The sequence below is a fragment of the Neodiprion fabricii genome, chromosome 4, assembly GCF_021155785.1.
Source record: "Neodiprion fabricii isolate iyNeoFabr1 chromosome 4, iyNeoFabr1.1, whole genome shotgun sequence".
NCBI classification, from domain to species: Eukaryota; Metazoa; Arthropoda; class Insecta; order Hymenoptera; family Diprionidae; genus Neodiprion; species Neodiprion fabricii.
The window spans coordinates 17,836,025-17,859,793 of NC_060242.1; the positions used below are offsets into that span (position 1 = coordinate 17,836,025).

The 23,769-nt window shown below is 42.1% G+C and overlaps 1 protein-coding gene across 2 annotated transcripts in view; it reads right to left on the reverse strand.

The window, feature by feature from the left end:
- LOC124179847 overlaps positions 1-23,024 on the reverse strand; it is a 259,130-nt gene extending 236,106 nt beyond the window's left edge. For both annotated transcript variants that reach the window (XM_046564649.1, XM_046564650.1), the window contains exon 1: positions 21,031-23,024. In XM_046564649.1, coding sequence (XP_046420605.1) covers positions 21,031-21,837 — 807 coding nt within the window. In that variant the 5' untranslated portion in view covers positions 21,838-23,024. The remainder of the gene's footprint in view (positions 1-21,030) is intronic.
- Between the last annotated feature and the right edge of the window lie 745 nt (positions 23,025-23,769).

The following is a 23,769-nucleotide window of genomic DNA, read 5'->3' on the forward strand; positions in this document are numbered from 1 at the left end:
CTTGTGCACATTTACGGAAACCAGATCAACGTAAAAACTACTCGTTTCCGACAGTATATTGTTCCGATACGAGTCCGCTATTTTTCCATTCGTCATGCCCATTTTTTCAGATAACGATGATTGAATTCAGAATGGTTTCGAGAAAAAGTAACACAGGATTAAAATATGTGACGGTGTAAGCTACAGGAATAGGATCTGCCCGTTTCGTATTTTCATAAGTCACGCAATACGCAGCTACTGTATTCAGCTTCGTTTCATGGTTTAACGAAACACGTCCGTAAATTCGTAAAACTTGACGAATCGGTTTGTTTTTTCAAATACGAACTCAGTTCTACGATCCTCTCACCCTCCCAAATCCCGTATCATATTGCGGCACAACTTATCGTGTTCATTAATTATCACAGCAAGGAGAAGAATATTTAATATTCCCCGCAAATCTTGGTATAATACATATTACTAATTTATTCTTTACCGTGAAATAAACTACAATTAGTGATCGATAACTGGTAACCGATAACTTTGTTTCAATCATGTGACTTTAGAGTTAATTTTACTTCTCGTAGTTTTTCCTGCCCTGTAACAAGCTGTTCGTTCGCAACGGTTTGCCGATATCAGACGAACTCCTCGGTTGAAGTGTTTAAGTTATATCATTGTTGCCCGCCTCGCGAGCGAGAGATGATATTCATTCCAAGTAATAGTTGATTCAACTTTTGTGGAAAAATTGCAGATTAATCGAGGTTACGATTAGCAATTTTCTTCTTCCACTCGAGAACATCGCACGAGAGTCGTATAACGATAACCAAGGCTCGACTTTGGCGAATCAAGTGATAGTTCCATCGTCATCACGCAACCCATATCAATCCCTGCAGGCACGTGCGACACGCAACACGCGACAGGCGACACGCCATGTGACGCCCACTTGGAGGCGCGTGATTACTGGTGACAAAACGGCCAGGGCCGAAGCCACGGTGGAAAAACTTGCGGCCGGAACGAGCGGTCGACTCACGTTTTCGATAAGTGCGGTAAAGCGAGCGGCTAACATCCGAGGTAACATGTGACGGATGTCGGGCCCCTCTGACGTGCGACCGTTCACCCAGTAAGAATGGTCAGTAATAACAAGGACCGCTTCCAAAAGAGAGTTTCGGTGCAAAGAGGGCGATATTATCCCGAGATATGTAGCCTGTAATATCGAGGGTGTCATCTGCTGTTTGTGTTACGCCCGTTTCCGGCCCCCGTGAGACACCGCGGAGACACGCGACTTCCCGACCTATTCGCAACAGTGTTCGGGACCGGTTTCACCGAGCTGGATCTTTCCCGTCCGTCCGAATTTCGATTCGTGTACCGACAACAATTCGGTGTTGAAATTGGCCGGTGTCGGATGCCGAGAAGAAATTTTTGTGGTTAAATAGAACATCGAGCGCCAGATATTTTTGAATTGACGCCAAACCGTGGTATAGGAATTTATTTTTATTTGTGGCGAGGAGGAGCAAATCTTAGGAAAAATATACTTTCGAACCTTTGCTAAAATTTTATCATACCAACCGTTATAAAGAAATCGACCGAGTTATACAAGTCAATAGGTTTATACCTCTTCCTCGAAACCTTATTAAATTCGTTTCATCTGCATGGTATTGATGCTACTTCGTAGATCGGATTGTGTAATAATTTACCACATTTTTACTACCATCAACAAACTGGTAGAATCGGCACATCTTCTTCAACGGTTAAGAGAATTTCATCCATCACACCTCCTATTATAAGTCAATCTGCGAAAACGTAAAGCCTTACTAATTTTAATAAAAAATCGTAGACATTCCGAAAAATGCGTAGGACACTTTCGTATTGCGCCTGAGAAGTCGGAAGTAAGAGCCTGAACGAATCTGTCACCGATTGCGAGTTACAGGCAAGATGCGACTATACGTTATCTTTGTAACACTTCAAAGCGATTTGGAGTCAGATTTCTTCGAGTGGATCCACGTCAAGTAGCGTCTTCATCTTTCGCGCCCACGTGCCGGTGCTTTTCTTAGTCTGTCAAATTCAATCTACTAATAGATATTTTTGGCGCTTTATTAAACTAAGAACATCGGTCAACTAATTCCCAACGTAGGTACGTACCTACGTAACGTGAATGCCTATTAGGTATATAATACTCACATAATACCCGATATCTTTTACGGTGAGATGACGCGACGCGGTTAATTGCCATTCATTCATTGGCGGTCGTCCGTTCGACTAGCTGATTGATATAATGACAGGTTATAAGTACGCATACCTACTCGCGGGATGAACGAAACGTGTAATTGATCGATAATCGTCACTCGTCGGCGTATCGTCGGCTCGTTTGTGTATATATTGCGGTAACGCGTATTGATAACAAACTAGTTGTTAGCGGGTATAACACGGGATAGCTGCAGGGTTTCAGCCTACCTTTCTCTCGCCTGGACTCGGGATACCTGGGAGGAATCGTTCGGGAACGCACCGGTCGCAGAGAAACCGCCAGCTGTGGTGCGTGACGAATAAATTACTCTCTCGCAGGAGTTCTCCGATTAATCTGTTTCCAACGCTCGACGCACGCATCGCATGCCCGGCGACCTGCGGGAGCTTCGAGACGATACTTCAAATACGAGAGGCAAAGAGACCCGCAGGTATTATATGCAACAACTGCTCGGAAATAATTCCGATCCCTCTACGGACGGCACTGACGTACTTTTGCAATCAAACAAGATCCCCTCTTGTACGGTATAACTTCGGAAATGGAAGACGTCGTCTTTGGTGATAACGTTACCGATAAAAAGAGTATACTGGGAGATATTTTTAGTTCCGGTTACCGTTCAGTCCTTAACTGTCTTCATTATTTACCACAATCGTAAAATTTTGTTCCAGGTAGAAAATGAAAATTAGTTTTATAACTGTTACCGGAAAGTCTGGTATCCGTTACTATTCTTACTCGTTACGATCACTGTTACTGTATTTTCTTGTAACTGTTGGGAAAATTTAATGCTTGTGCAACAATAAATTGATGTTAAAGCCTCATTTAACTAAAAGAGTAGAGTAAACCGAAGAAACTGATTTCGCGTTGCAATTACCAAAAAAGGATTGACGATAGCGCAAAATGGTTACGTGTCCCTCGTTTTTCCTAATTCCAACAATATTTAAACAGGTTTTTTAACTATACCTGTTTTACTGAATTTTTCCAGCTACTATAACAAATGAAATATTTCTCAGTGTACGAAAAAACATGCAACAGAATTACTTTTTATAGTATAATTGTGCATAGTTGTATTGGCTCCACAATATACATATGGGGCATTCCAGCTGAACTCGACCCGGTTTGGACCTCATGGATTCGGATTCAGTTCTGAATTTTTTTTGAAAAGACTATTCTAAAAAAAAAAAAAAAAATGAGTAACTTTTACTACGTTTTCCGAGACAAGTTATTCGGTATTTTGCGATGTACATATTGTCGAATCTCGGATTTCAATGATTTTCTTGAATTGAAATCGTTGTAACTTTTTAACGAAAATTCCAGGCATCTTGATCCCGGTCTTAAAATGTTTGTAATAAATGCACCTTTTGATGAAAAAAAAATCGAGCCAAATTAATTGTGACGTACTTGACGAAAAATCATTTTTTTTATTTTTTTTATTCAACATTTTTTTTTATGAAACTTTGGGTCGAAACGAGTATTTTATTTGCATGAAATTTCATTGTAAGACCTCAAGTTTTTGCGTTACGTCCTCTTGAAAAATGTGATTTTTGAAAAAAGGTGATTTGAACAAAAAATCATAACTCGAAATGGTTTGATTTTAAAAATCTCAAAAAAATTGAGGGTCTTTTCGTGGGTTAATAGAATTTCGAAAAAAATTGAGTACTGAATCCGAATCCATGAGGTCCAAACCGGGTCAAGTTCAGCTGGAATACCCCATATATAATAACCAATCTGCACCATCAGCCCCATGGCACACAATAAAGACCTCGGCGAAACGGATTGGTTTTTTTTTTGAACGGACTTCGATGGTCATTTCTATACAAAAAGCGGTTTCGCATGGGTAGACAAATCTAAGTTGAATGTACACTTAATCGCGTTGGTGTCTCTTGGCTTTAAGCTTGCACAAAAGGTGGCTTTGTAACCCCGAAACGTAAAGTTATCTATCACATCGCGCCGATGTTATATTTCACGTATATCCAACCGTTTGGTTAGCGCATGCCGATAAAGCAGTCAAGCGGTGTTACGACTTAATTTACAAGTATTGAGAATTCGAACTAAGAACTTAATTTCGTAAAATTGAATTACAGCTTACGTTACTCAGGGATAGTTGAGCTTTTTATTAGGTATATTATATTTAGTTTGTTAATTTGTATTTTAGATACGACTGCGAACTTCTTAGGAGCATGATTATACCTCGAGGCAATGCTTCGTTCACCAGAATTGCATGCATTACTATCGCTTCGACCTATGAATTGTGTACTTGCATCATTTTAGTTGTACAGAACTTTTAGATAAGGTTCGTTGGATGAGAGTCTAGCCGTAAATTGATCCGTTAGTAGCGATTGTTGTACCCAAAAAATACGAGGTTTGTCATACCGAGGGGAGAATCCCGCTCTCAAAGTCAAGTGTACATCCTGGTAAAAAGTCTTTTGAATTCACTTGAACTTCTCATGAAATCATCCGAGGTGAAGTGGTCACTTGAAATATCACAATGTCACTCAAGATCCCGCGAAGCTACGCCACGAGTTATGCAAAGTCATCTTAGGTGTCACGTTAGCTCTCGAAGTTATATCCTGATAATTATAAGGAATTGTTGATTCAACCAAACGTATTTTGTCAAGTCGGTTTTTCGTCCATCCTAAGTTATCGTTTTCGTTTTAATTCGTAACTCGAACAAACCATGCAATCAGCGCAATTCATAAAATTCTGCAATTCAGCGTTACTTACGTATTTGAAATTGTACCATATCAATTTCCGAAACAATAGGGAAGAGACAATTATCACAGGTGTCATAAAATGCGGCTACTCACTCGTAACAACTGGAAAAAGAACTACAGATCGTGACGAAGAATCGACGCCGCTCGGAACGAATGCCAGAGATTGACGCGGCCGTAATACGACACCGGCGTAGTGCAGGGGGATTGTGAAAGGAAACCTTTTGGGCATCCGGGGAGGTGGATGAGCCAAGCAGGTCGAGCAACCCTTGCTCGAGGGTACCGAGACGGAGAGAGCGAGAGTCTTTGGAAGAGTATGAGAGTAGAGCGGGTGCGGAAAGGTGAGGGGAGCTGGGAAAGGGTATCTGTTGTCATGGTCCCTCATGCTCCATTATTGATTAAAGATGGCTGACTGGCAGGCCGTGACGCCATTTTAATATGCGCAATTATAATGTGTACCCAAAGCCCCGATCCCCGGCAAGAGTCAACCCCTGTGCCCGCCGGTCTCCCCTTTACGTTAGAGATCGACGGGTTTCTTTGTTTGCTGAAAAGCGTGCGGACGGTGGTAGGGGGAGGGGGGGGGGGGTGGAGCAACGTAATTGAGGAGTTAATTAGGACGCGTCCATGGAGAGATTTAATTGAGTTGATTCCTTCTCTTCCACAGACCGGGAGCCCCAGCGTTAGCCAGACTTTCAACAGGTTGTTTTCTTATTTAAATTCGAATAAACATTATCACGGCTGACGGAACAAGACTCGCGGATTCCCTATGGCTAGGTATGTGCCTATATACATAACGCGGCAAGAAACTTGATACGGCGGTAAAAGGACGAAATTGAAAATAATTTGCTGTAAAAAAAAAAAGAAAAAAAAAACGACTTCGTGTAACGATTACAGATGAGTCAAATAACTTAGAATTTTGTACCGACTGGGTCTTCGCGTTACGGCCCTAAACGTAACGTAGACAAATTTCATATGGTAAATCTCACCATGTGGTGAAGACTATTAAAGAACGGTTGAAAATTTGTGCTATCGGACAATTCCACCCGGCAATTGAAATTTCGGGGACATCTTGTAACACCTGATGATTGGTTATAAATCGAAAATAAGACCAAGAACTCGTTTGATTTATATTTTTATTTTATTTTTTTGATTATTTGTACTCTCGAGACAGGCGAAATCAAAACTTTTTCAATTTCGTGGTTTATACGTGGGGTAACCCTGACAAACGTACCCCCTCCGTTGTATTCTACCCCTAATATAGTCACGTTCCCTAACGGGATACGCGGACGGGCGTTTTGTACATTATACATACGTAGCATCGCGTTGCGTAGATAATTCCATTAGACACAACTCATGGCAGCTTGTTAGCGCCGTCAACGGTTACAATAGCGTCACGACGCTTGATACCTGATAACGTCCGTGGGCGTCGTCGCGGACAATGCCAATATTTTAGCCGCGTTAAGGCCTGCCACAATGGACGTAATGGGAGAATTTAACTCGCCTTGGTTTGCGTGTGGTCTCCAATAATGTGGGATGTAGGGATGCAGGTACGCGTACAATGCGTGTACGTTTATACCGCGTTGGTCTTAAAATCTATAATTTGTCCGTTCAATTAACTTACTCCGCGTATTCAACGCGCATGCCGGATCATCCGATATATTTTTATCCGCCGTATACGTGGCATATAGTTATTTCATCATGACGCATGTTTTTAATAAGCTAACGGTTATCCTATAAATAACCGTACGTCAAAGTACCCAGCCGCATCCACCCGCCAGGAACGAAAATCTCTCTGCGATCGCTATGCGTAAAACAGACTCTGAGACCGAACGGGTTCGTATTTTATTTTCGTTAAATTACAGGCGACATGTCGAAAACTTCGCTGCTGCGTCACGGAGATGAGTTTCTACGGAAACCAATATTTTCAGCTCTCAAACTGTTTCTGGCGGCGATGTATTTGATACGAATTTTCGAGGTTAGAATCTCAAATAATTGAGGTTTGAGAAGCATTTGTTGTTGGGTCGGAAAGTTGATTCTTCAAAGAACGGTCGGAATTTAATGCTTACGCTCTTTGAAAATTCAAGCGTACACATTTTGTGTCCGTTGGCCAGCCTGCATCGCGGAAAAGAATATCGCTGCAAGAAGAATTCGCCGTCCAATGAGACTGAGTTGTTCGGCGCATGCGCGGTTGATTTTCAAGTTTCAAGAAATTGTCTCGGTATATAAAGAGGTCTCGCGTCAAGATAGTTACAACACAAAGTCGCCGTAACCCAAAAAATATCCTCCGGACGCAAAAGTTGGTTTGTTAAATAATAGTATAACTTTTGAATGCATTTTACATCGATAACGCCTGTATTAAGATATTGGGGCTAGTGGGTGCGGCATCTAAAAGTCACTGGAATGCTAATTCTCTTGGAACTAAAAGTATACTCGACATATATTCTCCAGTCGAATACTTTCGTGGACATCTACCAGTCATCAAGAAAATAAATTGAGTGCTGAAAGGGAGTCTCGATGAATTGAACCCATCATTATGCAAATCGTGCTATTTTCTGTCCAATTTTCGGGAGGGGGGGGGGGGGGGGGGGGGGTACAGCTTGGTTGGACTAAAATCATACCCATATTTAGGAGTTTTTTTTTAAAGAAAATGAAAACACTTGAAGCAATTTGAGTTGTTTGAGGGCTTAATTATTTATAGTTTCAAGAACATTTTAGAATTTTTTCAGTGAAGTTAATAATAAAATGGCGGCACGACGAGTACAAGCTGCCCCCCTCCCCACAAGGACCAAATGCAATTACAAAGAATTGACTGTCAGAATTTCCCGAATAAATGTTTTTAAAATAAAATAGACATTTTAAATTAACCGAGCACCAGCTTTTTACTACAGCCAATATAATTACCGTTTCTTTGATGATGGGTGACGTAGGATGAGTACTTTTCCAATACTGCTGACAGTTATTTTGCATAAGCTTGGTCTGACGTTAAAAGGTGGTTAACGTACAACAGGCATTGCCTATCACCTTTATTATATGTGTGTATGATTTATATTTACCGTCTAAAAATATTCTTCATTGATTAATGATATTTATACGTAACTTCATGATACCGGTATTGATATCTTCACATCGAAGTATGTCTAAGCATACATGTATTCTGGCAAATTCATCGCGGTTTTGCCAGTGTACGACAAACTTCGAAGCCGTGAACCGAGGTGTAAAAAACTACCAAACAAAACCTCGCCAACATTATACGGAGCAAATTACTGGAAAGCTATTTGTCATTTTCTGTCAATGCAATCTGTCATTAGTAGGAACTTTCGTTTGGCAACAATCTAACTTCAGCCACTCGAAAAATCCAGAAGATCAATTCCAAGAATTTACTTAGGAAGGATCAGAATTTTTCTCGGTTGGTAAAGACAGACGTAACGAGTGTAGGCATACACTTATAGAGGTGTTGATACGCTGTTCTAATCAGCACAAGTTTGTTGCTCGATTTACAAACTTTCACTCAGACCTTTGCAAACACCTGAGAAAGATCGGCTTATGTAATACGTGCATGTGTGTAAATTATACCCATCATCACGAATATAGGAAAGACGGGATATGGGGCAGAAACTGCCCGTGGGCGATCATTGCGACGGAAGTGGGAATTAAGTGCTATTGCCACCATGTAAGTACACATAGTAGCAGGCACAGACTTGGTTCTCACTTAAAAAAAAAATCTATTCTGTAACCTGTCTGTGTCGTACAAATAACAATTCACTTACCTATATTCAAGGGTAAGGTGAGGCAGCTTTACTCATCGTCAGCCAATGCAGGAACCAAACCCTGACTTCACTAGTACGAGAACTTTGATCTACTGTACCGACTGTGCGGTTATAAGTTCAAATACACTTTCACAAATTATTTAAACTAGGAATTTCTGACAGTTAATTAACCGTGTTCCTTCCCTCAAGTGTCGTTTTGACGTTAAAAGGCACGCTTACACACCTCAACAAACATGCCGCACCATTGCTACTGCTCCTTGATCTACTGACTTCCGATTGTATGGCTGTTGGGAAAGCTTTAAACTCGACTCTAACGTGTCACCAGGTTGAGTTAGGTTAGGCAAACAGTGTGACAGTGTAAGGTAACTGTACCATTGTGTGGTATGGTTGTATTGACGAGGAAATATTCAACCTGACTGCGTGTAAACGAGACGATGTACGGAGCGCAACCCATGAACAAGTTTCATCCCGAAGGATTTAGACACAGGATGTTTCACAAGGTCGGGCATCCTCGAAATACATTTCATGTCTGACCACGACGGGCAATTCGAGATATAAATAGACATGAAATGTTTAAAAACAAACATAAAATAACGAGAAGATCGCTTTCGATGTACAAGGTGATTCAGGACTATCGCCCCATAGGCCACCACGTGTATTCCTCGTGAAAATCTGCGACCGAGACTGCCAATGAATAATCGAATGTGTATCAAGCGTGTACGTGAAACGGATTTCGGTTGGGTGGCAAGAACATAAAATCTGTCCAAAGTTCTCGAAGACCAACGGGCGTTGGTACACGTCTACAAGGGATTTAGAAATTAATAGTGTCCACGCGAAAAGATTTCCAGCACACGGAATGTCGATGCGGGCCGTACTGGCGGCGGCGAGGAGCGAAGGGTGCTCGTTCGTATCGGTCGCGCGGTTTCATGTTTGGGCATCGAAGGCGTGTAAAGGAATGATGCAGGACCACGAAGCGGCCCGTTTCAAAGCTTCGACTCAAAGCAGTGCTCCGCCATTGCGGGACGCGCCGGGGGCGCAACAGCATGATACATCGTTACACGGTGTTCCTCCCTTTATCCCGCATGGAATCCCATACGGATCCCCGTACCGGATGATCCCTCTACACCCACCGATACCGACACACGCAAGCATTCGAACGCGGGGCGCCGCGTCACCCGATCAAGTTCCGCTCGAGAAGTACACATCCCAGTACTTTTCACCTTCTGTATTTTTACGTTAAGTGTTTCGTTTGTCCTTCTCACTTTCGTGTATATATTGTTTTCTTCTTTTTCTTGTTTTTTTATTTCATCTTCTTCTTTCCACCAACCGTACCGATCCTTAAAACGATCAGACGCGCGACTCGAGCGCGGCAATTCAACACGTCTCGTCGAATACTCTCGCGAAAATCCCCTCACATGTTCCAAGGTCTTCGAGTTCGGATGTATAACGCACGGCACTCGCGCGACGCGGTGCGTAAATCGCGGCTAATCACATTCGCAACGACACGAGGCCGTAGCGACAACTCCGGACAGCACGAGCAGAGATCAGAGACGGACCGCGCGTCATACAATTTTATGGAGGCATCAATTACTTTAATATTCATGGTCGTAATATCGGCGGTGTTCCGTGGGTCGGTAGGTGTCAGCGATCGTAAAGCTGCGCACGCCGAGGCAACACTGTTTTCTGCTTTGTATATAACGTAATCGTATACGCCTAGAGCGGATTTGAGAAAACATGGATGGGATGTGATGGGATGGGATGGGATGGGATGGAATGGGATAAGATAGGAGATAGCTCGAGTGAACTCGCGAGAGTTCGACCGACTGGCCGGCGAGCTGGTCTAGTCGACTGCCTGGATTATAGTAATGTTTACTATGCGACTATGAGTTACTTGTTTAATGGGCCCATAAACAATCACCGGATCGTGTACCGTCGCCCTGCCGCCGAGCCAACCACCATCTGGTCGTTAGACTAGGTTGTATAGCCATTCCAAATACAAGATATGATTAGTTTGAGAACACTCTGTTGTGATCGACGCTGGCTTCTATGTACCTACGTACGTACGTAAATACATACACAGACCTGCGTGTTGCGACGTGCGTTGTGTAACGTATACGGGGTGGCGAATTTTGGCGAACGCGTATAAAGAAAATAGTGTTTGCTGCAGAAAGTACAAAACAATACGCGATATTAAAAAAATCTTTCATCAGCCTCGCTTTTTTCAACAGAGACAGATTCTTTCCTTCGTCTTGCTTTTGGCAAAGTAACCTTGTCGAGGATGCTTATTGTTACCAGATCATTTACGAGTGCTTTTTTACCGACATCGTCGCGCCGAGGGCGAAGCTTCAATGGACAGAAATCACAGAGTCACACACCGATTCTTCCTCTGTCACCGAAATCATGAGAATACATAAATTAAAGTCCTTTATTTGCAAGTTGCGACGCTTTCAGTTTCCAACATACGTATATATTCAACCGGTTTCTCAAAGGTGAGTGCCCTTCGGTATATTATATTGTAGTTCACCCTGTACCTACTCATTCCGTGTAGGTGTATTGACAATGCCTGAATGAGGATGAATGTGCGTGCCCGTTATAGCCTTGTGTACCAACAACTCGATCGAGGAAGAAGGGAACCGCGGTTTGGTCGTGAGGGGGGGGGGGACGATCCACGCCGCATGCAGGGTAGTTTAATGCGGTGCGGTGTGCTGGCGCGGGATCGGGATCGGGATCGTGGATCACCGATTAGATAAATCAGTATGAAATAGAGTGATATACCTACTAATTTCAATTTTCAAAGTGAATACCGCGATACTTGCTCGTGACCTATTGGAGTTGGGTTAGGTTGAAAATTATTATATCGCGTTGTCGATGTGTGCCTGGCCGGTCAGTTGTATGACCCTCGATCCGTATTCCGATCGTAATTATACGAAAGAACATTATTGTACCGTGGGATACTATGTTTTACAGTACCGTGTGTATACCTGTGCTTTCGTACTACGGAACTACGAATCAGAACCAAGTGGTGGTACGTCCGATTCTCCACGAAATTCTTCTTCGCGATCCTTTATGTTCTGTATATTGGACGGATAAAAGTGTCTCTCAAGTGATTTGGGTAATTACAGCGTAACATCAATTAACCGGGTCCGGTTTATCCAGGATGAGGATTAAGCGAGCTTGGTGAGAAATATTTTTATGCTTCTTTTACTTTTGAAGATCCATTTTAACCGAAGTAAATTGACTACAAGCATTATACTCAACGAGTCTGTCGTGTGTGTAAAACAGTGCATTCTGACCGATAGATGATCGAAGATTTTACTTTGCCAAGTACAATAATTCACAACTATCCGTACCTAATGGAGTATGAATTACAGTCTACTCAGGCTTCTAAGATTCAGCAGAACCGTCACAATTTCATAAATGTCACAATGAAAAATAATTTTACTACGTATGAAAATTGTACATCTTTTATGTCGTGATAAAATTTCACTTTATCGTAGTGCAAGTTTCAAATTTTCAATATTTGAATACATGGTGAATTTTTGGATTCCTGTGATCGATACAGATGTGAGTTTCGGTGTACAGCGTAAAAGATGGATACATTAGATGTTAGCAAAGTAATGCATACGACTAGCGTCAAGACAGATATTCGATGACTCAAGTGACAGCTGTGTCGCCCTACCGAGCTTCAACCGTACCTTACCGTAATGTTCCATTTCAAACTCAAAATAATTACGGAAGGAACTGTTGATTACAATCGGTTAGATGTTAGAGATCGCATTTTTTTTTTGCCATGATTATGACGCCCAAAAACAGTACCACACTAAATTTTCATGAATCTTAAGTGAATGCAAAAAATCCGAATATATATGGGGTATTCCACGTCGAATAGAACGGCCTGACCCATTTTTATCCGATTACCCTTTCACACAGTCAAAGTATACATTAAAAGAATGAACTTTGAATTCTTTCAGATTTTTTCGACACATGATTTCTTCGCGAAAATTCATCGAATAAATTGATTTCAACAATGTTTGATATTTCACGGCTATAGTAGCTTAAAACCTGGACGACATTTGAAAAAATTCCCTCGCAAAAATTTTAGGTTCTCTTGCGAACTTCTCGAGAGTATTTTTTCGGATTTTTCGTACCCCGTTTCAGTGTAGTTTTGATACAAAATGCGCGCAAATTATTCGTAACTGAAAAGAGCCCTGATCGAATTGGCTACAATTTGTAACACCGCGTGCCTTCTGCAATGCGAAAGGTTGTCCGAAAACTTCATAGTGGGCGGCGCAATTGTTGCGGTGCAAATGTATCAACAAATATTCACACAGTGGCGAGAATTCGGTTCAAAGTTCGCGGCGCGTCGAGCGATTTGCCTACCCTGCCCACTCGAGCGCGATCGTCAATTGTTACGCGTGTTGTTTATAACAGTTGACGACTCTTTCTTGAGGAGCGTACTTCAGTCTGTCATTTATCGCGATTCCTGACACTTTACGTGATTTCCCTACCGCCGGACAATATTGTTGAAGCACACTCATCCAAGGTAAGAATTCAACGACGTGTCGCGTATCGTAATGCCGACTGTATAACTTTCACCGTCGTTACCGCCACGTTACGGTACGAATGGATGAGAAATCTCACAGTTCCATGTAAGCTGTTACTTGTAACTTTTCGACTACTTTTCCGCCCACTACGAAGCTTACAGACAATCTTTCGTATCGCAAAAGATATGCTGTTTAAGGATTTCGGCCAATTCGATTCTGGCACTATTTTGTTACAGAAGATTTTCCAACATTTTTCATCAAAACTATACCTAGTTTAACGGGGCACGAAAAATTACTCAAAATTATTCTTAGAACTTTCATACAAAGATTCCAAACTTTTGCGTAGGAACTTTTTCCATATGTTATCTGAAATTCAAGATATGTCAACTCGAAAAAATGAGAAATCGTAACAAGCTGATTTTGCGACTAGCTGTTGTAAGAAAGCGCTTGGTCAGGAAAATCTGAAAAAATTCCGTTTCGATGCTTTCAATACGAACTTCGAGTGAGTAAAAGGACGAAAACGTGAAAAGTGGTCAGGCAAAAAAGCTCGTTTTTTCGTTCGATTTGACATGGAATCCCCCATATATAGTGAACAACTAACCTCAACACAATCCACATATATTTCCACATCCATCGCTGATATATGTTCATAAAAAGATTTTTCATGTTATTCATTTTAGAGTATCCTAATAATCACTGCAAAGACCAACTCCATTCTTCATTGTACTTTTTGATAATCATAACAAATGGGGCCCTACTTAATAATTTTGGGTTTCACATCGAGGATTTTGAATACTTTCAAAGTGCGACTCAAGCCTTGCGGGGCGGTGAAGCAGTCACTCAACGTGACGAATTATAGTAATGCAACGTCCGAATAAGGACGAAAAACCGAACAAAGTATGTATATGAATAATTCCCGTGCGGTTAGGTTTGTGGTTTCGACGCTTTGCGCACGCGCCGTCGTTTCTCCTTTGACTGTCTGTCCAGCCGCGACGCTACGCAACGCGACGAAACGACGGCCGATCCTATTTAACCGATAATTATTTAATCCCACCGTCATGCTGTCGGAAGCCCTTAATGTGACGCAATTATTGCGAATAATAACCCTTACAATGAAAACAATTACACAGGTCTGCGAAAGAATATTTTTTTTCAGCTGTATGGGAGGGTCTCGGTAATTGTTAGGTTTTCGAGTACGCTGAATCCTAAAATGACTTCGCGTTTTAGCAAAAAGAAGACAATTGTAATCAAACTGAATCCGTATTTGTATCATATTTTCTTGTAATTCGATCGAAATTCAAACCATTGTTTATAGGTTGTTTGAAAGATAACAGTTTTACCAGAACTTTCCAGCAACTGTAAGAAATGAAATTTTTTCTCAATGTATCGAATAAATTGCGCCCAACGAGTATATTCAGTTTTTCTTTTAGCCGTAAAGAGAGTTGACTATAATTCACTCGATTCAAATGAAATTCAGAGTCAGATTCCACGTACCTACTTCGTAAACGAAAATCGTTTCCGCGGTTGATATTCTTTGTACACATTCCGGTTCCCGTACCACGACCACTCGCATCGTAAAAATCGTTTTCGCCTCGTCGAATTTTTTTACCCTGCAGAAATTTCACTCCCAACGACAGTTGCGCCTCCTCGAGTCCTCTGAAATTGTTCCGAAGTATCGGATAAAATAATTTTCCGATGCTCGAACGTATAAAATGACTAAAAATACAGGAAAAAGCCGTAACGCCGCGTCTCGTCCCCCCCCTCTTATGACGCTGCATTGCACCTGGCGCTTACGTCGGTGTGCTGCAACTGCAGCAGCAAGGTTGTTGTCTCCGTTGTTCTCAATTCTCTCGCTGCGTTATTCCTACCTGCGGCCGCCCGGCCGTAACACATGGCGTTTTCGGCATGTGCTTGCGAGGAAGGCCGCTTCAGCCGAGGAGGATCTTCTCCTCCGATGCACCGTGGAAGAACTGCATAGCTGGATACAAAAGCCTTTCGTAACGGGCACCGCGCGAGCCCCAAACTCGGCGTGTATAAGCAATAGACACGCTCGAATCGTGTAAACAGTATACACTCAATATCCTAGGAGAGTCTGTTGGCCTGTTAGGAAACAGTGCTGTTTACTTCCTCCGAACGTTTTCTACCCTAATTGGATGGGAAAGGTTGATCTGACGGGCTTTTCAGCGTTCTCCGTGACTGTGATTGAAAATCGAATTTTTTTCAAATATGATGAGTTCTTAACACGTGAACGGTAAAAATAATTCGTGAAAAGAAAATTGCGGAATAATTGAAACAATTTTGTTTAATTTTTTTTTTTTTGACGTGTACAGCTGTAGTAGAAAAAGCCTTAAACTTACACTCAAGTTTGCCGTATTATGATGATAATTTATGCTACCGAGACGCTAACCAAGTTCGTTAATCAGCCAGCCAGTCTCAAGTTCAGCTATTACACGATCCGCTTATAGATCTAATATGCACTATAGGTATAACGTGAGTTGATAGAGAAACCAGCTCGTATGAGGCACAAAGTTGTTCGAGGCTCACACGTAAGTTAGCTATATCCGTACTTATAAACCGCTTGATCAACCCGTACGGGGTGTCGTAAAATCGTTTGAAATCAAGTGGACTGTTATATTATAAATTCAGAACTGCCTGAGGATTCAAATATAGATATTACATTTTATTAGGAGGATTTATGCTGCGGATGTGAGTGTGACATTAACTCTTACACTGCACGCGGGGGTCAAGAAGACCCCGCGACATGTCCATCGTATTATTCCATGTGAAAAACATCCAAATCGATCGAATTTGATGCAGGAAAAATAATGAAATATCGCAAAAATCGTTTGTTCATTCTTTTACAAAAATTCAACCCCACGCGTTGAAATGAATATTTTTTTTTTTTGTTAAATATCTGTGTCTTGAGAGTTACTCGTTGAATTTCTAGCTAAAAATGTTGAAAATTCAGTGAGTTATGATTTTTAAAATAGAATGATCCATTTTCCGGTATATTGTTGTTTTATGAATCTTTTCTTTTTCCATATTCAAAGTTAGAGGTGTGCAACGTAAGGGTTAAGGCTCACGAAGATTATAGTACATTATGTACATACATTCTCGGAATTATCCGACGGCAAATGTAAACTGTGATTGCAGTTCTTACCGACGTAACAAAGAAATGCAGACAAAGTGCAGAACGACTCGTCAGAAAACAGCAGTCTTGATAACACTTACAAATACGAGACGACGATATATCGTTCCGCATTGGCCGCATCGCTGCTGTATGAGTTCGTCTGACGCGGGATAAGAATCGTTAACTATGCGTGTATAGTATATTATACATATACATATATACCTGGCTTCGTAACACGATAGAGAGAAAATCACAATGGTTTCTATTGACAAGTGATTGATCGTGTCTGCCGGGAAGGTTATAAAAGCAGCAGGGCTGTTCGGAAGATCGGGATACATGTACATGTGTAGAAAAAGTGCTGGCAACACACGAGAGAGTCGTATGAAGATTTTCCTAGTTCGTTTTTTCGTCTCTATTCACGCTATTTATTTTCGGTACTATTTTGCTTTTAAATCGATTTTAAATTTACTGTAGCACGTGCCGTAGCGTATGACACTACAAATTTGTACGCCTGAACCACTTTTTTATGTTCATCTCTGCTTGTAAGGTAAAAGATAACAAAATTTGACAGCGCAGCACTGATACAAGGACGTCGTCGACACAAGACCGACAACGTTGAATAGTCAATGAGGAAAGATAGAATAAACGTTATGTACAGTAAATGACCGCTTTAGAATTCACACTCGCAGTGATTGGCTGCGCAAAGATAATTCCATGTTGAAATCATAACGTAGCATATGTCAAAGGTATACATATACATGCTTCTTCTGCAACTGCAGGTAATTCACTGGTGAAAACAGTTAACCTGCACTGCTTGCGGGTTTATAAGAAGCAGGATATGAAGTTGTCGGGAATGAAATGATAGATGAGTGTTTCGATCGATTTCCAAGGAACTTTGGAAGCTCGATTTCAATTCACGCGATCTCCAAAAATCTAACAAACTCCTCATTTCTTATATACGGATTGGAAGATGCAAACAGTTGACTGACAGCAGTTCTTCGTAAGCGAACAATTCTTCTTTCTCCGGTATACGGATGCAGGAAAAACGTGTTTCATCGTAAAAAATGATAAAAGAGAAGCTCGTACCTATGTGGCGCAATTGAATGTGTATTGGGGTGTCCGTTATTTACCAATTTGGTTTTTGACTTTGCAGCGCCCCTAAAATTTTTAGTTCGCGACCTGAAAAAAATATCAGACCCATATAAGCCCTTGATATTGATATCGAACCCTGCCGCAAAGCCGATACATTTCGCATTTAAATAATATGGGGTTTTGGCACGTTTTACAATTAATTGTTTTGTTTCTATGCCAGTTCATATATGGCAATGGCAAACAAGTATTTTTGTAGAAAATTGAACGCTCTGTAAAAACTTTCTTTTAACTTTTTTCGATAAATTTACTTGCTCAAAAGTTATTTAAGCTCAAAGTTGATTCAACATTCTCACCAAGCACGAAAGTCAAAAACAGTATGTCATTCAAATTGTAAGTGAATATAAAAAGAAATTTCCAAATGTCACTAAGAAATGTTTAATAAAATAAATTGTGTTCATTAATATGTTAAAAATTTATAAATTCTGTCACATTTTTTCAAATAAAGTGCAAAATTTTAAGAGCAACTCAGAGTGTAAATTAAATTTTCTGGTTATCGGAATATCTAACACTAATTTGACCTATAATACAGTTGAAATGAGATATTTTTTGCAATAAACAATTAATTTTTACATAAATAATGACAAATAAAAAACAAAACGAATAAATTATTTTTAGTTTAACTTTGAGCGTAAATAACTTTTGAGCAAGTAAATTTATCGAAAAAAGTCAAGAGAAAGTTTTTGCAGAGCGTTCAATTTTCTACAAAAATACTTGTTTGGCATTGCCATATATGAACCGGCATCGAAACAAAAAATTAATTGTAAAACGTGCCAAAACCCCATGTTATTTAAATGGGAAATGTATCCTCTTTGTGGCAGGGTTCGATATCAATATCAAGGGCTTGTATGGGTCTGATATTTTTTTCAGGTCACGAGCTAAAAATTTTAGGGGCGCTGCAAAGTCAAAAACCAAATTGGTAAATAACGGACACCCTAATGTGCATACCTATGACATCGGCGAATCTGTGTATACGTTGTACGCTGCGAACGTGTTACCACCAGGCACCCTTCGAGAACTCCTCCGCACGTCAATTTTTTACACGATAGATTATGATCGTTAAGTAAACCGAACGCCACTTACGTTTCACGTGTAATCAAACCCCTGCTCTCCCTCAATAAGGCGTATCTCGATGCTCGGAACACAGTTTTCCTCCTCGCGACGAGGTGCGGAGACGCCCGGAGGGGCTGCGCTTGTAATCACTGTAATTTCGACCCCTAGAGAGTTCGGATTTTTTGGCGGTTGATGTGTACCCACTGCGCATTTCCGTCGACGACGAAGCTACACTGCGTCGTGTGCGTTTTCGAAATTCGTAAGTCGCGACCGACAATTATTTAAACAGCAGTGCCGCCTTATCGTCACCATCGGATTATTCCTCGACACAATTCGAACTGTACGAACTGGTAATGCAAACTTTTCGAATCTCCGATTTTATCGCGATCCACGCCAACTCGACCAATGATTTTCCCTCCACATTCTTGATTCGCTTCACGATTTTTCATGCGATTCTACGGTCTCAAAACAGGTCTCTTGAATTTTTTCAGATTTTTCCCTCCTGCCGTTGATTTTCTGTCATCATTCAAACCCGTCTAAGAATTGGCATTTATCTTGACACTCGTTCCACGATGGAACGATTTTTTGTTTAATTGTTTGAAATGAATTAATTGAATCGAAAATTTTTAGACGGATTTGAATAATCACAGAAAATTAACGGTTGGAGGGAAAAATCTGAAAAAAATTCAGGTCTTCTTTTTTTGAGATCGTAAAATCGTATGAAAAATCGCTAAGCGAATCGATAATGGTCAGGGAAAATAATTGGTCGAGTTGACACCGAGAGCCCGGTATACATGTAGCGAAAATCTACCTCTTCCATAAATGATGTAGGACGCTACGCGTTGATAGAGAAGACGAGCCCACGTCAGGCGAGCATTATACCATTACCTCTCCTGCCTACCCCGTGAATCTCACCCATGAACGTCGCAACCAAGGCTCGTGAAAATATAAACTATGGGTTTATAATTGACCGTTTAATTGTCGGCTTGCTTCTTTTGCGGAGCGAGATTTAATATACGCGCCGAGGTCTGCCGCTGCAGCAGCGCAGTGGAAGTGCAGGATGAGTGACCGGATGACCGACAGCGAGAGAGAGAGAGAGAGAGAGAGAGAGAGAGAGAGAGAGAGAGAGAGAGAGAGAGAGAAAGAGAGAGAGAGAGAGAGAGAGAGAGAGGAAAGAACGAAAGCGATAGCGAACGCCGTAGGATAAAAAGAACAAACTGTTTTTATTTTATCTCTCTCTTTCTTTACCTCTTTTTTTTCGTTGCTTTTACAATGGCGAACGTAAGGTTAGATCCCGACGGACCTGTCAGACTTTTATCCGATTCAGAAGCCCTGAGTGCACATTAGGGTGGTTGACGAATTATTGCCGCCTCGCCTCCCCCCGAATCAACTTCAAATAATTCAAAAACAATCGCCCAATTTTTTCATATTTTTACCTCAACTCTAAGATAGTCCCCGATTTACGATCGAAGTTTCTCGTGGAAATAAAATGGGAAAAACTTTTTTTCTCATTTTATTGTAAGAGTAACGATGTTCTAAAAAATTTGTAAATGCGAGGTCTTGGTCGGCATTAGTGCTGCTGTCTGGAAAAAACACGCACCGTCATATCAGGCGATTTAGATGAATTGCACTTCCTCTGAATAAACAAAAAAATGTTGGATTTAGAGGGTGTACAATTCGTGGAGATTGGATGGTATGACGCGTATTTTTTTCAGATAGCAGCCATAATGCCGAGACTAAGTCCTCGCCGTTACAGATTTTTTTGAACATTGATACTATTGCGATAAAACTTGAAAAAAAGTTTTTACCGCGTTATTTCCTTCGATCGCAAAGCGGGCTACTTTAGAGTTGAGGGATAAATCTGAAAAAATTCTAGAAATGTGAAGTTTGCATTGATAAGCTTGAATGCTGCGTTAATACATACCTAGTACCTACAGTTTGTCTTTAGATCGATAAATGAAACATCGAAGCTTGCACATATTCACAAACGTAAGGTCATAAAATTTTTCTCATAAAAATCCGCAAACGGAAACTAATATAAGAAAAAAAATAATTAGAAATTCAAATTTACAACACGTAACCTAAAATGTCAATGTATAGTTCCACATAAAGAGACTTCTGGATATTCAACGAACGCGTATAATTGGTTTATCTCTACCCACACCAGGCATCGATGAATTTGAACCCACGTAGACGGATTTCTGAAATCTGAAACGCCGGCAAGTTTGGTTCTACCGATCGGATGTTTCACAAACGCGTGCAGATTGCAAATAAAACCGTACTCGCTTAACGTACCTAGCCTATTTTGAAGAAATCACGAATCACACCCACAAAGGATACCCGATCCTGTCGGGTAAACCCTGCGAATCCCGCATGTTTTCCGAATCGGAAGCATCGACTATACGTGCAATCTGTGACGTTTTCCAAAATCGTAGTAAAAACGAGGACGCGTTGAACAACTCACCGGCATGGGCGGATGAAGTCCTCGGAGTCCTGCCGGATTGTTCCATTTCCGATGCCTCGGATACTGCGTCCTGTAGTTATTATTATGATTGTTGTTGTAGGTGAACGAGTTCGTCGTTGGCGGCGACATCAGCGAAGCGGTTTGGAATCCGGGATAAGAAACGGGGTTGTTGTTTACTTGGTGATAATTGGTGTTGAAACGATGTTGATAACTCTCGTTTGACAACGGTCTGCCCCTAAAGTTTTGATGATGCTGCTGCTGCTGAGGCGCCGGGTTTTGATGCACGTTAATCTGCGTAGCGCCGCCGTGAAAATTGTTCATACTTTTGTTAGGCTGTACGTGTTGACCGCGATACGGTGAAACCGCAGCGGCGGCGGCGGCAGCCGCGTAAAAGTTCTGGAAGTTGAAATTCGGCACCTTGTTGGGTCCGACGACCGGAAACGGTGGGTGATGGTAGCCGGGATGAGTTTGGTGATATTGAGGCTTGAGAAAGTCGGCGCTATTTATAACTTTGGCGAAGGACGTCGGAGGCGCCGATTCGGCATCGGGAACCGTCTTCTGGATCGAGAATTCCGCCGTCGCCTCGCATCCCTCTCTGGCTTCCGCCTTCACGGCAACCTCGACGACACTTTCCGCATCCTCGGCTTCCATTTTCACTTTAACGTCGCTACCCCCGCGCGAGGAATTATCGCGAAGAACGTCTCCAACGTCGTCGTTGTTAAACGGCACAAAATCATTCCGGCTTTTCTTTTCCAGATTTATCGGAACCCCCTGGTTCTCGTAGCCTCCAACGCTGCCTTGTTGCATACCGCACGATTAGATACAACTACTCGGTAACAACACGATCATCGCCGACATTTTTTCACGCGTGTTACACCTACCCGCATCTACAAATCGCAGGGTATAAAACTCGCGAATACCGAAGAAAAACGCTTCCAAGTGTCATTCATGTCGTAAATAAATTACCACCCCGCTCGTGGTTGGAAAAACTTGTTTTGTTTATTTAACAATATCGCGATACATATCCGGGGTGAATTTCGGTCCGCGGAATTGGGACGCGGCCCAATGGAGGAGGGGGAGGGCGGGTTGGAGGGGGCAGGTAGCGAGCGGCAGGTGGTAGGGAGAAAGGGCGGCGTGACAGTTTCCCTGTCACGTGTCCCCGACCTTAGGCTCCGCCTACGAGTCCGATTTTCCCTTCGCGGTATCCTCGCTCGCGTATCACTTGCCGCAGTGATCGTAGACGGCGACGACGTGCCCCGTGTGTCCCAGGACCACGAAAGATTCCAGAATTCTCGCAGGCTTGAGGTAATTCAAGAGAGGTGGGCGAGGGGCGAGGGAGGGAGATTATCGCTGCTCAGCTTTTGTCGCAGGAACGACGGTGACTGTAATCGATTCACGTTAGACGTCACGTTTCGACGTATTCGTGGATCAATGTTAATACTTCGCACAAACACACATTATATACATATATATATATATTATACAATTTTAAAACATCACTGGTATACGTTGTGTACATATATACGTATCGTACGTAACACACTCGGGGAGGGAACTTGCGACGAACCGGCGTTTGTCGGGAATTTTTCGTTTTATCCGCGTGCCGAGCGGTTTAACGTTGTTTCAGGCTGCGCGACTCCGCGCGAACGGAATAAGACTGCGGCAGACGTGAGGAGAGGGCGAGACGCGGTTACACGTTGATTCAAACTCGGAGGGTAAGGAGGTGTTCGAATCGAGAGACGGTCGACGCGTACCGGTCATGACTGCGACGGGGTTAATTAGATCGTTAATCGGCGTGTATAATCCATCGAACGTGGGGCGCCCACCGGTGAAGGAGCCAGTCCCGTTCAGCTGGTTCGCGTATACGAGCTTATCCACGCAGCTTGAAACTCGGAGCCGAGGTGCGCGGCCACTGCCACAAACGACGAGCCGAGCCGAGGACACCCGAACATTCACGATCGGCCGAAGGAAGGAGCGGACGCCGAGCGCCGCTGCCTTCAGGCCGGTCCACTTCACCTTTTACGATCCACTACCTTGTACTGTTGAGATGTACGTACGTTAGACGCTGCGAGAACCGACGCGCCGCGTATCGGATCCCGCATGGACACGATCCGCGTTATGTGCGAAGGGATATTGGGAGATGAAACGGAGAATGAAAGGGAGCCTTGTGCCACCGTTTCACTGACGAAACGTCGGATAGGTGAATAGCCGAGCATGACAGCGCATCCGAGGAGGATGAAAGCAGGGCTTCTCTCATCGCTGGGTTATTTTTGAGAGAGAGAGAGAGAGAGAGAGAGAGAGAGACGTGTCGAGGGATGTATTGCACGATGATCGTATCGAGCGAAAGAATCTGAAAATTAAAAATAAGAAACCCAGCCGCGAATAGAAAGACAATTTTCTAGTTTTTAATAAGTAATGACCAGCGTATCTGTAATACTGTATGTAACGTATTTGGCCAATCGATCGAGTCAAATAATACCAGGCTAATATTTTCGATTGGTAATTCGATCCAATACACCAGATATTGTTCGATATTAACGATGACATCTTATCAATCTGAATGCTGCTGGTTGTGAATCATGAGAGTGAAGAGTAGATTGATATCATGGAACCTGCGTATGCATAAGTATCATAAATAACGAATGATTCTTGTAACAAAGTTCCTACCAAGTACTGTACATGAGGTATTGGAAGATTGTAAATTCTCTTTCAAAGATCGGTGTTAGGTACAACGATTGT